Raw genomic sequence first — 15,361 nt, forward strand, 5'->3', positions numbered from 1 at the left:
TCGTAGAAATCACTTGTAGTTCTTCATCTGCACTGATAGGTGGGGCTAGGAATTTCTGTATTAATTATAATATTTTAGCATATTAAAATTTATATCTAGATGAAGCAGATACTTCAAAGCTTCAAAACTCATGAAACTGCATACGTCTCTTTTAAGGTATAAAACTGTTTGCATTAATATGTGAAATACACTACTAAAACACCCCCTGCTGATTTCACAGGCTTTGCAGGGAGTTATGCAGAATTTTCTGAAAACTAAAAGACTGAGGATGAGATATTTATGATGATAAAAATTAGATCTCAAGAACTATTAGAAACTTGGAAGATTCTCTTAAGGTGGAATTTCTAAATTCAGTTCAGCAACTATTTAATACACACCAGAGGTAAAAGAGCCTAGCAGAGTCAGAAGATTGGAGTTTGAGCTGTGCCCTTGCTAGCAGCATAGCAGGGCACACTGAATATCTTTATAAACCTCCACCACGGAACTGAAATGAGAATTAACTGAAGTAACTGTTTTGGGAATAAAAGGTCATCACCTCTCAAATATTGATTATTAAGACGGCATGGCATCAGACAATAATTCTCGTATTTAGATGTGGAAACAAATTCTTAGGAATCCACCAATTCTCCATGTAAATGTGTTTTTGCCCTTTAAATTTTTGTTTTGTTTTTATGTTAATGTTAATCTTTTAAAAAGTTCATGTGAGCACATTCTGGATCATCTGAACACCCTCCTTGTAACTGCCATGCAACATGTGTACTCACGATAGCATCAGTGCCAAGTAATTTGACTTGTTTCGAAGCTAATGAAAACAGACACAAGCTGACTTAACATGTAGCTTTCATGTTCCTCCAAGAGAAAGGCAAGCGACAATGGCAAAACTTCTGAACGAAGATTTGGTGGTAGTTTGGATCCAGAAAATTGATGAGAAAATTCAGTCATTGCGTGGTACACTATAGCATTTGGCAAGCTGAACTTAAAAAAAAAAGAATCCGCCAGTCTGCAACAAGAGCAGTGATTCAACATCATGCATCATTTGTATTGCTTTTGTAGCTTTAAATATGTATTTACTGTAATTGTGCTTTAGTCATATGAAAACTATAAACTTAAGTTTATATTCATATTCAGATTCTATATATATATATTTTAAATTAGAGCTTTTTTTTTTTTTTAAACTTTGGGTTTATTTATTTATTTATTTATTTATTTATTTATGGCTGTGTTGGGTCTTCGTTTCTGTGCGAGGGCTTTCTCTAGTTGCGGCAAGCGGGGGTCACTCTTCATCGCAGTGTGCGCGGGCCTCTCACTATCGCGGCCTCTCTTGTTGCAGAGCACAGGCTCCAGACGCGCAGGCTCAGTAACTGTGGCTCACGGGCCTAGTTGCTCCGCGGCATGTGGGATCTTCCCAGACCAGGGCTCGAACCCGTGTCCCCTGCATTGGCAGGCAGATTCTCAACGACTGCGCCACCAGGGAAGCCCCAGATTCTATATATTTAAAATAAGATTATAAAAATTAAAATTAACATACATTAATTAAATAATTAACTTTAAAATAATTTAATACTTGAGGGGTGTGGCCAAGGTCAGAACTCAGAAAAGAAAGAACTCAGGTTGTCTTCTCTCTAAGTCAAATGACCTCATCTCCCTCTATTTCTTCACATAAATAAGGATAATAATCTCATCCACATAGGACTGTTGTGAGGAATAAATGAAACAATGAATATAACTGTGAATGAATACCTTCCCAGCCCTTACTGTGGAAAGTAAGGGCTCTGAATCAAGAGTCTAGACTTTCAGCCTACATTTCTATGCCACCTTGGGCAAATCACCTTACCTTTATGGGAGTCACTTCCCAATATTCTAAAGCTAGGAGGTAGATCAGATCAGATTATCTTACAGTTCCTTTTAATATAGCTATAACAGCAGGTGGTTGGGTTTTCCATTGGGATTTCAATGGACTCCTCATTTCCAAATCATACCCACAGTTAATTGGCTTTCCATTAGATTTATTTTAAACTTACTACTCTGAGAAATATAAAATTTTATGATTCACTTGTGACCAATGAGCAATTCACAAAAAAACAGGGTTAGAAAAGCTAAATTCTCCCATCTATCAGAGAGATTTTTAATATCTTTCTTTGCTTTGTTGTTTTCCATCCTAGGCAAGTCATATGACCTCTCCACTGCACTGCTTAAAAAGCAGGCTCTGGACACAGAATTGTGAATTTAAATCCTGACTCTACCACTTTTTATCTGGGCAGCCTAGGGCAAATTGCTGAACCTCTCTAAGCCTTTATCTTTTGTAACAATTAAGGAGATGATGGTCCTAAAGCACTCAGCTGTGAAGCCTGATACTTTGGAAAAGCTCAGTGAATGTTAGCTATTATCAGTATTATCATGTTTAATTTTCCTTCCCTTTCATCCTTCGTTTTCCAGTTGCTACAAAGAGAGGCTTGCAGGATGAAGGGGCAATAAGAAAACTCTGGGGAGCTATGCAAGAGGCGACAAACAATACTCAATTCGTAGGCAGATTAGCAGAAAGAGCAGCCACCACACGCGTCAGGAAACTTAGATTGGATCTGGGTTCTACAGTTTTCTAGCTTTGTGAGTTTCATTAAGGTATCTCACCTCTCTAAAGTTTTTGTTTCCTCCGCTCTAAACGGAGGCTAGTAACATTTACCCTATTTATTTCACAACACTGTTAGTGAAAGGTTCAAAAACAAGTATTTGATATATACACGAAAACACTTCCTAAAGCCTAAAGTACTGAACAAAGCGGTTTTTCTAATTGATGACATTTTTAAGGGACAGGAGTTGGGTTCTACTCTGGCTCTCTCACGAACCACCTGTGCTGATGTTGTTTAACTCCTCTGGGCCGCATTCACCTGCCAGATAATTATAGCTGTAACCGCCATCTTTGACTGCGGCTTTACCACACAGCATGCACTGCTCTACGTTCTGGATCTACACACCAGGAGACCTCTCTCAGCGCCACAATTTTAAAGCAGACATTAGGTTCACTTAACAGATTAAAAAAAAAAAAAAGTAACAATAAGGCCAAGACAAGTTAGAAACCTGCTATCCCGCACCTGCAGTGCTGAGGTTCTAAAAACACCTAACCATAAGAGAGTTATTAGCAATCAACAGTTTTGCCTCTAATCACCTGCGACCCCTCACAGAGGGGCTCTAGGTACGCCCATCCACCAGGAGAACTTCATCCACCAATCCCTGGATCCGCCCCTCCCCGTTCCTGCCCAGGCCCCGCCTCGCCCCGCCCCCCCGGGCCGCTCCGGCCACCGCCCAACCACTAGAGCCGTAGACGCCTCCCCCGCCCTCACGTGCGGAAACCAGCGTGTACCCAGACCGCACCGCGCTTAACCGGACGGGGAGCATGCGCCATGTGTGCGCCCGGACTTCCTGTTCGCGTCCCATCGCTTCCGGCGGGGTACGTCTGACCAATAAGGTAGGCTCGGAGGCGGGCTATAGTTCTGCCCGGCTCTTCGCCCGCCTTCAATTAAGGAACCGCGGGGGAGGACCTGCGTGAGACCTGTGCGGCCGGGCCGGGGCTCATGGCCGCTTCCAGGACGCTCGGCACTTTTCGTCTCCCGCCGTTGCCCACGATTCGAGAAATCATTAAGTTGTTTAGACTGCGAGCCGTGAAGCAGCTATCCCAGAATTTTCTCTTGGACTTGAGGCTGACAGGTGGATGGCTTATCAGTGCTCCCCGGATGTCTTCCCCCCGCGTCCCTGGGGCGTGGGTCGGGGGGGGGGGTGTCGCGCGGACCCTGCGGGCGGGTGACGGGGGTCAGGCACAGGCGTGCAGTGGACTTAAGTCAGGCCCTTCTGCCGCTTTGAACTGAAAGAACTCCGGAGTCCCGCCGCCCGGGGGACCTGTGGAATGCGTTGTTTGCTCAGGGGTGTTTGCCGTGGGCTTTTGGAGGCAGGTTGTACGGACGCCGAGCAAACACTAGGCGTAGAAGGGTTCGCGTTTACTGAAAGGCGGTTTTGGAATTCGAGTCTCGGTGTGTTTACAATACGAAATACACTGCACGTGCTGACTAGATTGGCTTTTTATGCAGTTAAATTAGAGCAGGGATTTTATGAGTAACAACGTCGGAAGAGTGTCAGTTTCATGGGCTTCGTTATTTAAACGTTTACCTGTTGAGTCTAAAATCCTCGAGGGTGCAAATACTCATTTCGTAAATACATATTAAACCAGCCCCTATGTGCTAGAGCTGAAGATGGGATATGGGAGTGAGCAAGGCGAAGTCTGTCCCCAAGGAGCTTACATTTTAGTCAGTTTACATTCCCACTCCTGAAGTCACGTTTTATGAAGTAACATTTAAAGTACAATAAAATTCACCTGTTTGAAGCGCACAGTGTGATACATTTTGACAAACGTGTATATTCGTTTAAGCTCTACCACCGTTTCTGAGTGCTGGTCGTTCTAAAAGATGAGACTTCCAAGAATACGATGTATATCAAATATGGCCACTAGTTCACGGTTGGAATACTTAACGTTTCTGAGGTTTTGATATTTCAGTCTGTTTGGCCCCTCTTCAGAAACTGAAAGGATCAGTAAATCACACCCCGAAAGTTCATTTTCTGTTAAATGAAGTACAGTCCACAAAGCATGGATAGGATGTTTTATTTTTTGGACATAGAATAGCAGTGTGGACAGATCGGTAGCAGTATAACTGGGTAAAAATAGCTTAACTTGGTTTCAGTTTTCTCATCTTTTAATTCGAGGAGAGCTCTACTATAAGAGCTTTAATAGGTTACCCACCTCTCAAATTCTTTGCTCCTGGTAGTAACCAGAACCAACCTTTTCTACTAGTCATCAGCCACATTCTAGGTATAGAGCCCCATTTTCAGGACTGAAAATACAGGTCTTTATATTTCCAAAAAAAATCCTTCATATACATTTTTTCATGTGAGTCTTTATTCACCTTTAGGAATAAATTCTGGAATCTAGGTACTATTATTCCCTCTTCTATAGGAACCAAAGTGAAGGGAAATTAAGGTACTTGTGTGAGGTGAGAAGCTCAGGTGTGAGCAGGGCAAGATGGAAACCCAAGCGTAGTGAATTGACAGTGCCTCTTTGATAGTCATTTGTACTTGAATGTTTCTGAAAAGTTTAAGGTGGAACGACTGTCCTACCTACTGTGATAGTTCTCCATTAAAAAAAAAATGAGAATATTAAATTCACTCCACGATACCTGTGCTTAATGCAGAATCTCTGTTCCCTCCGAGAGGCATTGGTCTCTAGTGGAGGAAGGATTGGCTTTAGGATTTACACCTGAGCTGGGGTCCCTTCTCTTCCATTTGCTTTCTAGTTGACCTCACCCAAATAAAATAATAAACAAGGAAACCGGGAAGTGTAGAGAAGTTAAACTGGGATAGTAGTTCTTAGTTAATGTGCTGTAAGGATTTGCTGTGAGAAAGCATGTAAAGCACCTATAACAAATAGATGGTCAGTGGGTACAAGTTTTCTCCTGGCACCCATTAAAGAGAAAACTATTTTTGGATGGTTGAGAGACTTTTTTTTTACTCTAAGCCTACAAGGGTGGGTTATCAATAATGGAAGCAAAAATGAGACTGTACGGTATTAGTGAACAATGCAGTGAAGTGCTGGTATGTTTTCAGTGGCCAAATTTCCACTATCCCAAGAAGCCCAGTTGCTTGGATTTTAATATCTCAGTCAGTAAAACCAGTCTGTTGTTTGTTTTTCCTGAAGTGATGGTTGATTGCAGTGAATCCTCAGTACTCTGCTTTTCCATGGTTTCTTAAGGTCTGCTAACTTAGAGAGATCGATTAATTAAAAAATTAATTTTCTCGTATCAACTTGCACGTTTGCAAAGCTTAAAAAACCTCCACTGCTAAGTGTCACTTTTTCCTGAAAATAACCAAGAATTCAAGTTTCTGCAAGTCTTACGAGCTAGGAACTTGCTGCCATTGCCATATTGACCACCAACTAGATACCTGCTGGTAAAAATAGAGACTGCCAGCACTTTTTGCTTCTGGATTTTTAACTAGCAGCACTGTGGATTCTGAGCGTGAAACTCGTCTTGCTTATTCAGATATTCAGTGTTCAACAACTGTAGAGAAGTGGTGCGTGCTTTTCCAGGCAGTTCTTCTTAGGAATTGATTGGTTTGGCAGAGGAACAAGTAGAAAAGACCATGTCGGCTAAATTTACGTTAAGGAAATTTGTTATGGTAATCTTGTTTTTATTAAGGGTTTGGTACAATTCACCAGTTATATGGTAGAATATTGAATGGCCACTATATGTTGGTTTAGGTTGAGCGTTAAATAATCGGATAAATATTCTATATATTATATATAAAAGATTAGTTGATTGAGTAATTGCTGATAAGAATTTGTGTAGATTATTTTTCTTTTTAAATTCCATATGTTGAAATTTGCCAAGGTAATCGACTGAAACTTTCTTTTCTCTAGATAAAATTGTAAGGAAAGCTGGCAATCTGACAAATGCTTATGTTTATGAAGTGGGCCCTGGGCCTGGGGGAATCACAAGATCCATTCTCAATGCCGGTGTGGCTGAACTTCTGGTGGTTGAAAAGGATAGTCGATTTATTCCTGGATTACAGGTGAGATACTTGGTGTCTTTTTTAGGAGGCAAAAACTCAGTATAAATCTTCAAACAATGATCCTTAAACCCCAGGGTATCCAAGGATTCTATAGTTTGCTCCTCCAACTGCAGCTCTCCAGGCTTCGTTCCATAGATGCTGATTCCATAGTCTGGAGTGGTATAGGAATCTGCATTTCCAGCCAGCATGCCCACATGAACTGTTGGCCACAGCTTGAATAAACCTGCTTTATGCATTGATACCAAATAAACTAATTGCCTTGTGTGATCTTTTTTTATCTACTAATAGCTGTGCATGTCATGGCCCATTCTTTCAAAAATAAGTAAAACTAAGTAATGCCAATAGTGACTTCTGAGAACCTCATTTAAATTCAGAAAATCATTTCTACAAGCAAAAGATGAAGACATATGCCTCATTGAGAGAGACTAATTGTTAAGCTTAGGCATTTGTATAAGGATTTTTTGAGTGAAGAAATTAAGTTGTGCCATTGTACACGTAGAGTTAAGATGAGGTTTAAATGAAATGATACCTGCATCTAAAACAGTAGGTGATGTCATATGGGAAATATTTGAAGGAATTGGGTGTGTTTCAACAGAAGAGAAGCCTTGAGGGAGGGGATTGACAGCTGCCTATCAAAGGTTGTGGTGGGGAGGATCAGCTTGTTTTGGTCTTCTCTAGAAGAGAACTAAAACAAATAGGTAAGAATTGAGGGAGGCACATGTGGATTTAAAATGAGGAGGGACTTATATTTTTAAAATAGTGGCAAACAGAGGAACAGATTATATCAGGGATCTTGTAAAGGGAATTCTTCATGGGAGGCACTTAATGCCCTTAAAAGGGCCTTTGTTTGATTCCTCTGCAATTCTGAAACTTTAAAAGAGCCCTTAGCCTTTAGTTCATATGAGTAGTAATTTATTAGGCGAGTCCAGCAGAATAATAAAATTATCTACATTGTTACTTTCATACAAGAGGACAGATTGGTTTAAAATTAGGACATTCTGATGCTTTTGTATGTATTAATGGATGAATGTTTAATTTCTGCTAGAACAGTTAGAAAAAATTTGTTTGAAAATCTAGGGCTTTGTGTTCATGCCTCTGAATTTTTTTTAGAAACCTAGTGATTTTTTCTCATTATTTTGCTATTTCTAGTTTTTATGCTTTAAACAATTATGTATTTAGTTTCATCTAATTTTGCCAGCCTTTATTGATAGAATTGGTTTCAGATTTATAACTTTATTTGAGGAAAGAGCAGTGTATCAGTGGGAGGTGGAAGTGATAATATTGTTATTTTTGGTGAGAGCATAAGATGATAAAAATAAACTGAATAACACTGCGTAATTCCCTGCAGGTTTATTTATCTAACCCTTTTGTGGGCATAGAGAAGAAGACTCATCTGACTTTTTTCCCCTTAAAGGGACATCTTAACCCTAAATCTCACCGTCTCTTACGTGTAATTCTTTCTCATTAGGCAGGGAGGTGAATCACATTTCTCATCGCCAGCTTAATTTATATATTCTCCTCTCTGGTCTCAACTAAAGATCTTTGAAGACAGACTAAAAGACAACTGTACTCGTCTCTTCTCACCTGCCCCCACTCCCCGCCTACGCAGGTTCCCGCACTCCTAACCTCTGCCTTGTTTTATTTGTCTCATGAGATTTATTATCATCTGACACACTATATGTTCTTATTTGTTGTCAGTCTCACCCCGTGGAATGTAAGCGCCATGAGGGTAGAGATTTTTGTTTGGTTTGTTCCCTGACATGTAAGAGTGCCTGGCACATAGCAGGTGTTCAGTAATGTCTCACATGGGAGATAAAAAGGTTGTCTCTCTGTCTTTGTAGGGATCTATCTAATTAGCTGATTAAATGTGTTATTTAATGATGAAAGTGAATAATTGTGTAGCATTGATTATCAAGAGTTCTGTACTTTTTTTCCTAACAATGAAGGTTGATTTCAAGGTAAATTACTGTGCAAGAAATGTGTATTTGACTTCTTTTTTGTTTCTGTAGAAGAGGCAAAATTAATTTTTAGTGTCTTATATGCAGGAAAGGAATTTATGTTAAAAAGAAATGTTGGGTACTAAAATATCAAATAGACTTCTTTTTCCTGTAAAGAATGTTTCAATATGTAAAACCACTCTCTTTTAGAGGTACTAAATTAATCATAAAACTCAGTGAAGGCAGAAGGAGAGTGATCTATTTTAAGGATTCCATTTTAGTGATATCTAAGCTAATAGAATTACTTTTTAAAGAAATTGTAATAATTTATAAAATGTCTGCTAGCTGAAAGTATGTCATTTGTAGCTTAATTCAATTCTTAAAACATTATCACGAGGCAGCCTAAGGGAAAGAACATAGTGATAACATAGGTTTCACTATCAGCATGTTGTAATGTAAGAAAACATGTCTAATCCGTGGAAGCATTATAGTATGAGTTTGTAGCGAAGAACAGACTGTTAGCATCAAATGGCCTGTGTTTGACTTCAGGCTCTACTGTTTACTATTTATATGACTTTGGGCAGGTAACTATCTCTGTGTGCCTTGGTTTGCTCATAGGATTGTTATGGATTAAATGAATGCCTTATCTTAGTGGGCACTCAGTACAATTTTTGATATAAGTAATCAATTAAATTATCATCCCCATGCCTTGGGCACTTTTGTAATTAAGGATTGTTCATGAGACTGCTAATCTGGAAAGAGGTGTAGGAGAACAGTAATGTTATTCCTTTGGAGCACTAGAAAATCCCCAGGGCTGTGGAAACATTGGGACTTTCTCCAACTCATCAAACTAGTATTGGACATGTGGAGTTTCTTTCTCTTATTGTGGTTGCATTTTCTTGTGATTGTGCATAAAACTTAGTTTTTATCATGTACAGTTTATCAAATTTTTTTTAATTTGATGCTTTTTACACCTTAGTTTTAAAATAATTGGCCAAAACTAAGAATTTCTCCTACATTTTCTTCTGGATGTTTTATCTGGATGTGGAATCTAAAAAAACAACAACAACAAAACAAAAGTGAACTTGTAGATGCAGAGAACAGATTGGTGACTGCCAGAGGCTGGGGGTTGGGCTTGGGTGAACTGGGTGAAGTTAGTCAAAAGGTACAAACTTCCAGTTATAAAATAAGTCCTGGGGATGTAATGTAGAGCACGCTGACTACAGTTAATACGGTACTGTATATTTTAAAGTTGCTAAGAGAGTGAATCTTAAAAGTGCTCATCACAGGAAGAAAAATTTGTAAGTGTGTGGTGATAGTTTCACAGTGTACACATATATCTAAACATTATGTTGTGCCCCGGAAACTAACATACTGTTATATGTTAATTGTATCTCAGTTTTTTAAAAAGTTGAATGCTAATTGAGTTGAAAGCGTATTTCCTGAATAATGTACAAATTCTTAGAATCATAAGCAACATAAGATCCAGTGGTTTTCAAAGTTCACTTGACCCTAGAACAACACGGATTTGAACTGCAGTGGTCCACTTATACACAGATTTTTTTTCAGTAAATACATGCAGTACTATACGATCCGAGGTTAGTTGAATCTGAGGTTGAACAGGTACAGAGGGCTGATTATGGGACTTGAGTATCTGTGAATTTAGGTATTCTCGGCAGGTCTTAGAACCAATCCCCTGCAGATACCAAGGGATGATTGTAAATGGGAAGGAGGAAAATAAAATCCCTCTCCAATTTTCCAAGTGTTGATTAAGTAGAGACCTTAATTTAGTAGTTAGAGTGCCTCCTGGTTGGTTTGCTCCAGGTGAGCCAAATTATAAACTCTGCCAGAACTTGCTCTCCTCTTGTTCTAAACATTCCATGACAAAGCAAAAATAACAGTGAAAGGCAGAAGTCTCACTTTGATCTTCTTTTGGCACAATGAGAGGAACATGAACCTTGAATATCTACAAATCTACAGTTTGGAGTAAAATATTACAATAAATCCCTATGAATCACTAAGTAATACTAGTTCCTTACAATGAGCAGAAAAATTATGAAGGTATCTCTAAAATATTTTCAGTAAGGAAACTTGTTTAGACACTAATCTTAGCGAGATCATTCTAACTCTAAATTCTCAAAATGGAGTCAATATAATTTGCTTCCACCTTGCCCCATCTAAGTGCATGAAATTTTAGCACTTAAATTTAATGCATGTTTCAGAGTCACAGTACTTTGAGAAATTAAAAAAAAAAAAATGCCAAAACCCAAACTAAGAATTTCTCCTGTCTTCTAGAAGTTTCATAGTTTTAACTTTTACATATAGGTCTATGACACATTTTGAGTTAACTTTTGTGTATATTGTGATGTAAGGGTAAAGATTTTTTTTTTTTTTTGCACCATTTGTTGAGAATATTATCTTTTCCTCATTGAGTTGCTTTGTTACTATTGGCAAAAATCAATTAGCTTTGTGTGTGTTGGTCCATATCTGGACTTCCAATTCTGTTTTATTGATCTATAGGTCTGTCTTTTCACCAGTACCAATCTGTGTTGATTACCGTAGCTTTATAGTAAGACTTGAGAGCAGGTAATGTAAGTCTTCCAACCTTGTTCTTCTTTTTCGAAATTGTTTTTGCTATTCTAGATCCTTTGCATTTCCATATAGTTTTAAAATCATATTGGCAATTTCCACTTAAAAAAAAAAAAGCCTCACGTGATTGCGATTGGATTAAAACTGTAGATCACTTTGGGGAGAACTGGCATCTTAATAGTATAGTCTCCTGATCCATGACTGTGATATATTGCTCCATTTATTAGGTTTTCTCTAATTTCTCATGGCCATGTTTTATAGTTCTTAGTAGACAAGTCTTGCACATCTTTTGTCAGATTTACCCTTAACTATTTCATATTCTTTGATACTATCGTACATGGTATTGGTTTTTAATTTTAACTCCAAGTTGTTTGTTGTTACTATGTAGAAATACCTTTTTTTTTTTAGATAATGACTTTGTATCCTGCAACCTTGCTATACTCACTTATTAGTAGCTGTTTTGTAGATTCCTTAGTATTGTCTGCATATATTAATATTTCATGTGCAAATAAAGACAGTTTCACCACCTCCATTCCAATCTATTTGTCACTATTTATCTTCATCTTGCACTAAGACCTCCAGTACAGTGTTTAACAGAAGTGGTAGGAATAAACATCCTTGTCTTTCTCGGGTCTTAGGGGAAAAACATTCAGACTCTTAACCATTGAGTACGATGTTAGTTGTAGGTTTCCTGGATCTCCTTTTTCAGACTGAAGAAGGTCCCTTCTGTTCCTGGTTTGCTGAGAAGTTTTTTGTTTGTTTTAAATAATGAATGGATATTGGATTTGCAAGAATACTTTTTCTGAGTTTTTGAGATAATCGTATGGTTTTCTTTTTTAATTTGTTAATATAGCGAATTATATTGATTTTTCTAATGGTAAATAAACCATCTGTAGAATCTGTAATGATGTCACCTCTCATTCCTGATGTTGGTAATTGGCATATCTCTCTTTACTGATCAGTCTGGCTACAGAGTAGTCAACTTTATTGATCTTAAACAAACAAAAACAGCTTTGGAATTGCTGATTTTTCTCTATTGTTTTATTTCATGGATTTCTGCTCTGAAATTTTTGTTCCTCTTGCTTTGGGTTTAATTTGTTCTTTCTATAGTTTAAGGTGGAAACTGAAGTCATTGATTTGAAGCCTTTCTTATTTTCTTATAGGTGTTAGTACAATAAATTTCCCTCTCAGTACACCTTAAGGAGAATCCCACAAATTTTGATATGTTGTTTTCATTTTCATTGCATTCAGAATACTTTCTAATTTCCTTTTTCTTGTTAATATTTTTTGAGATATTAAAGAAAGACTTTAGCCCCAATTTCCCTTATAGTTTCTTATTTGACTTGTGGATTATTTAGAAGTGTATCATTTAGTTTGCAAATTTGGGGGCTTTTCAGATCTCTTTCTGTTATTAATTTCTAATTCCACTGTAATCAGAGAACATACTTTGTATGAGTTGAATCATTTTTTATTAATTCAGACTTGTTTATGGCATATGGAATATGATCTGTCTTGGTAAATGTTTCTTAAAAAGAATATGCATTCTGCTGCTGTTGGATGCAGCATAAATTTCAGTTACGTCAGTTGGCATTACTCAAGTCTTCTGTCTCCTTAGTGATTTTCTGTCCACTTGTTCAATCATTTATTGAGAGAAAGGTATTGAAATCTTGTACTCTAATTGCAGATTTGTCTGTCTCTCCTTGCAGTCCTATGAGTTTTTGTTTCACCTATTTTTAAACACCGTTTTTAGGTGCATAAACATTTAGGATTGTTATATCTTTGTTATGGATTGGCTTCTTTATCATTTTGAAATGATCTTCATGATCCCTGGTGATATTCTTTCTTCTGAAATCTACGTTGTCTGATATTAATATAGCCATTCCATCTTTCTTTTGATTAGTGTTAGAAATGTATATCTTTTCCATCCTTTTTACCTATTTCTGTTTTTATATTTTAAGTGTGTTTCTCATAGGCAAGTGTGTAGTGGATCTTGCATTTTTCCCACCACTCTGGCCATCTCTGTCTTATGTATTAGTTTTCTCTTGCTGCTGTAACAAATTACCACAAATTCAGTAGCTTAAAATGACAAATTTTTCTCTTACAGTTCTGGGGGTCAGAAGTCTAAAAGCAAGGTCAGCAGGGCTGTATTCTGCTGGAGGCTTCAGGGGAGAATGTTTCCTTGCCTTTTTCAGCTTCTAGAGGCCACCTGCCATCATTAGCTCATGTGCCTCTCGCGTCTACATCTCTACTATCGCCTCTGATCCTCCTGCCTCTCATCACCTTTGTGATTACCTTGGGTCCACTTGGATAATTTAGGCTTATTTCCCCATCTCAAGATCTTAATCACATGAGCCAAGTTCCTGTTACCATGTAACATAACGTAGTCACAGGTTCCAGGGATTAGGGTGTGGGTCTTTGCTGGGCCAGTAGTCAGTCTACTGCAGTTTATTATCTGTAACTGTATTTTATTATTTGAGTGGTTTATTGAAGGTGTACAGTATACATCTGTCTTTAACATATTCCAGTCTATCTTCAAGTAATTACGTATACCACTTCACGTATAGCATACAGATCTTACAATAGTGTACTTGCATCTCTTCCTGCCAGGCCTTTGTGCTGTTGTTGCCGTATTTCTCCATAGGTTATAAAGTTCACAATACAATGTTATTTTTTGTTTTAAAAGTCAATTCTATATTAAAGAGACTTAAATAATAAGCCAAAATTCTTACATATTTACCCATGTGGTTACTATTTTGAGTGCTCTTCTTCCATACTTCTGTTTAGTATCATTTTCTTTCTACCGGAAAAACTTTCTTTAGCATTTCTTGTAGTGTGGATCTCCTGGTAATAAATCTTTTTTAGTATGACTGAAAAAGTGTTTTATTTTGCCTTTGTGTTTAACAAACATAGTGTCAGGTTTTTGGGTTTTTTCAGTGCTCTTAAGATGTTGCTCTGCTATTACTTGTGTTGTTTCTGACAAGAAATCTGCTGTCATTCTTATCTTTGCTTCTGTCTTTTTTCTCTGGCTGCTTTTAAGATTTTTTTCTTTATCACTGGTTTTGAGCATTTTCATCATGATGTGCCTTGGTGTCATTTTCTTCATGTTTCTTGCCCGTGGGGCAGTGAGAGCTTCTTGGATCTGCAGGTTTTCCTGCACTTCCTGTTATCCAGTGTCTGAATATTATTGCCTCAACTATTTTGTCCGTTTCTCGTTTAAGGCAAAAGAATGTATCTGGTCTCCTATATTTCATCTTGACCAGAGTAAGAAGCTCTAGGATTCTTCCTAACCGTTAAGTTATGTGTTTTATTTCATGGAATTTTGGAGATAGTAAGGCATTGATTATTGTTAGTATTACCTCTGGGATTTTATAATAGGTAAACAGAGTGATTATTTCTTACTTGATAGGCAAAGTAGAGAGTTCATGGCATTGAGAATCAAATAGGCTAATGTTCAGATATCATATATGTCACTTACTAGCTTTGTGACCCTGAGCTTGCCTTTGAATCTTTTTAAGCTTCAGCTTTCTCATCCGCAGCATGGGAATGATAGTCATCTTTTGTGGTTATTACAAAGATAGATAGAAATTTATGTAAAGAGCTTGGCCTATTGCCAGTAGTCAGTAAATGGTTGCTATTATAATTATTCTCCTTCCCTGTCGTCTTGTAAAGGGACATATAATCTAGTCATCCTGACAAAAGGAGCTGTTTTTAATCAGAGGTAGTAGAATTTTGAAATTCTTTCATTGCTAGCAAATTTTACATAAGGAGGACTTTCTGTTGTGATAATTACATACTTTACACATATAAGTTACTTGATATAGATATAACCGTAGTCAATCATAACATAGACAACACTCAACCAATTAGCAAAAGGTGACTTACAGCCAAAGTGATTTCCTAGTCCACTGTAAGTTGTAAGTACAGAGATCAATGCTAGAAGCAGACCCACTGACAAGAGCAAGAAGTAACAATTATTACTGTGGCAGAAAAGCTATAAAAAGCAAATATAAAACTGAAAAAAAGCACAGCACTAAGGCATCATAACCATTGAGGCCATTGCTTTACAGGCAACAGTGACCCAAGTCATCAAGAAAAGGGTGAAATTGGGTGCATTGTTCTTGGGTTAGGAAGAGAATTGTGCAGTACAGTTTAGAAAGATTTCCATCTGTATGTTTCTGTTTAAGAGATGTTAACACTTAAAGGAGTTACATTGGTTGAATAGGAAA

The 15,361-nt window shown here is 37.7% G+C and overlaps 1 protein-coding gene across 1 annotated transcript in view; it reads left to right on the plus strand.

Annotated features, from left to right (window-relative positions):
* The first annotated feature begins 3,494 nt into the window (after window positions 1–3,494).
* Window positions 3,495–15,361, plus strand: part of TFB1M (transcription factor B1, mitochondrial) — a 56,381-nt gene continuing 44,514 nt past the window's right edge. The window contains exons 1-2 of the mRNA XM_036871927.1: window positions 3,495–3,702; window positions 6,458–6,609. Of these exons, the coding sequence (XP_036727822.1) occupies window positions 3,570–3,702; window positions 6,458–6,609 (285 nt within the window). The 5' untranslated portion in view covers window positions 3,495–3,569. The remainder of the gene's footprint in view (window positions 3,703–6,457; window positions 6,610–15,361) is intronic.

The sequence above is a fragment of the Balaenoptera musculus genome, chromosome 12, assembly GCF_009873245.2.
Source record: "Balaenoptera musculus isolate JJ_BM4_2016_0621 chromosome 12, mBalMus1.pri.v3, whole genome shotgun sequence".
Classification (NCBI taxonomy): Eukaryota; Metazoa; Chordata; class Mammalia; order Artiodactyla; family Balaenopteridae; genus Balaenoptera; species Balaenoptera musculus.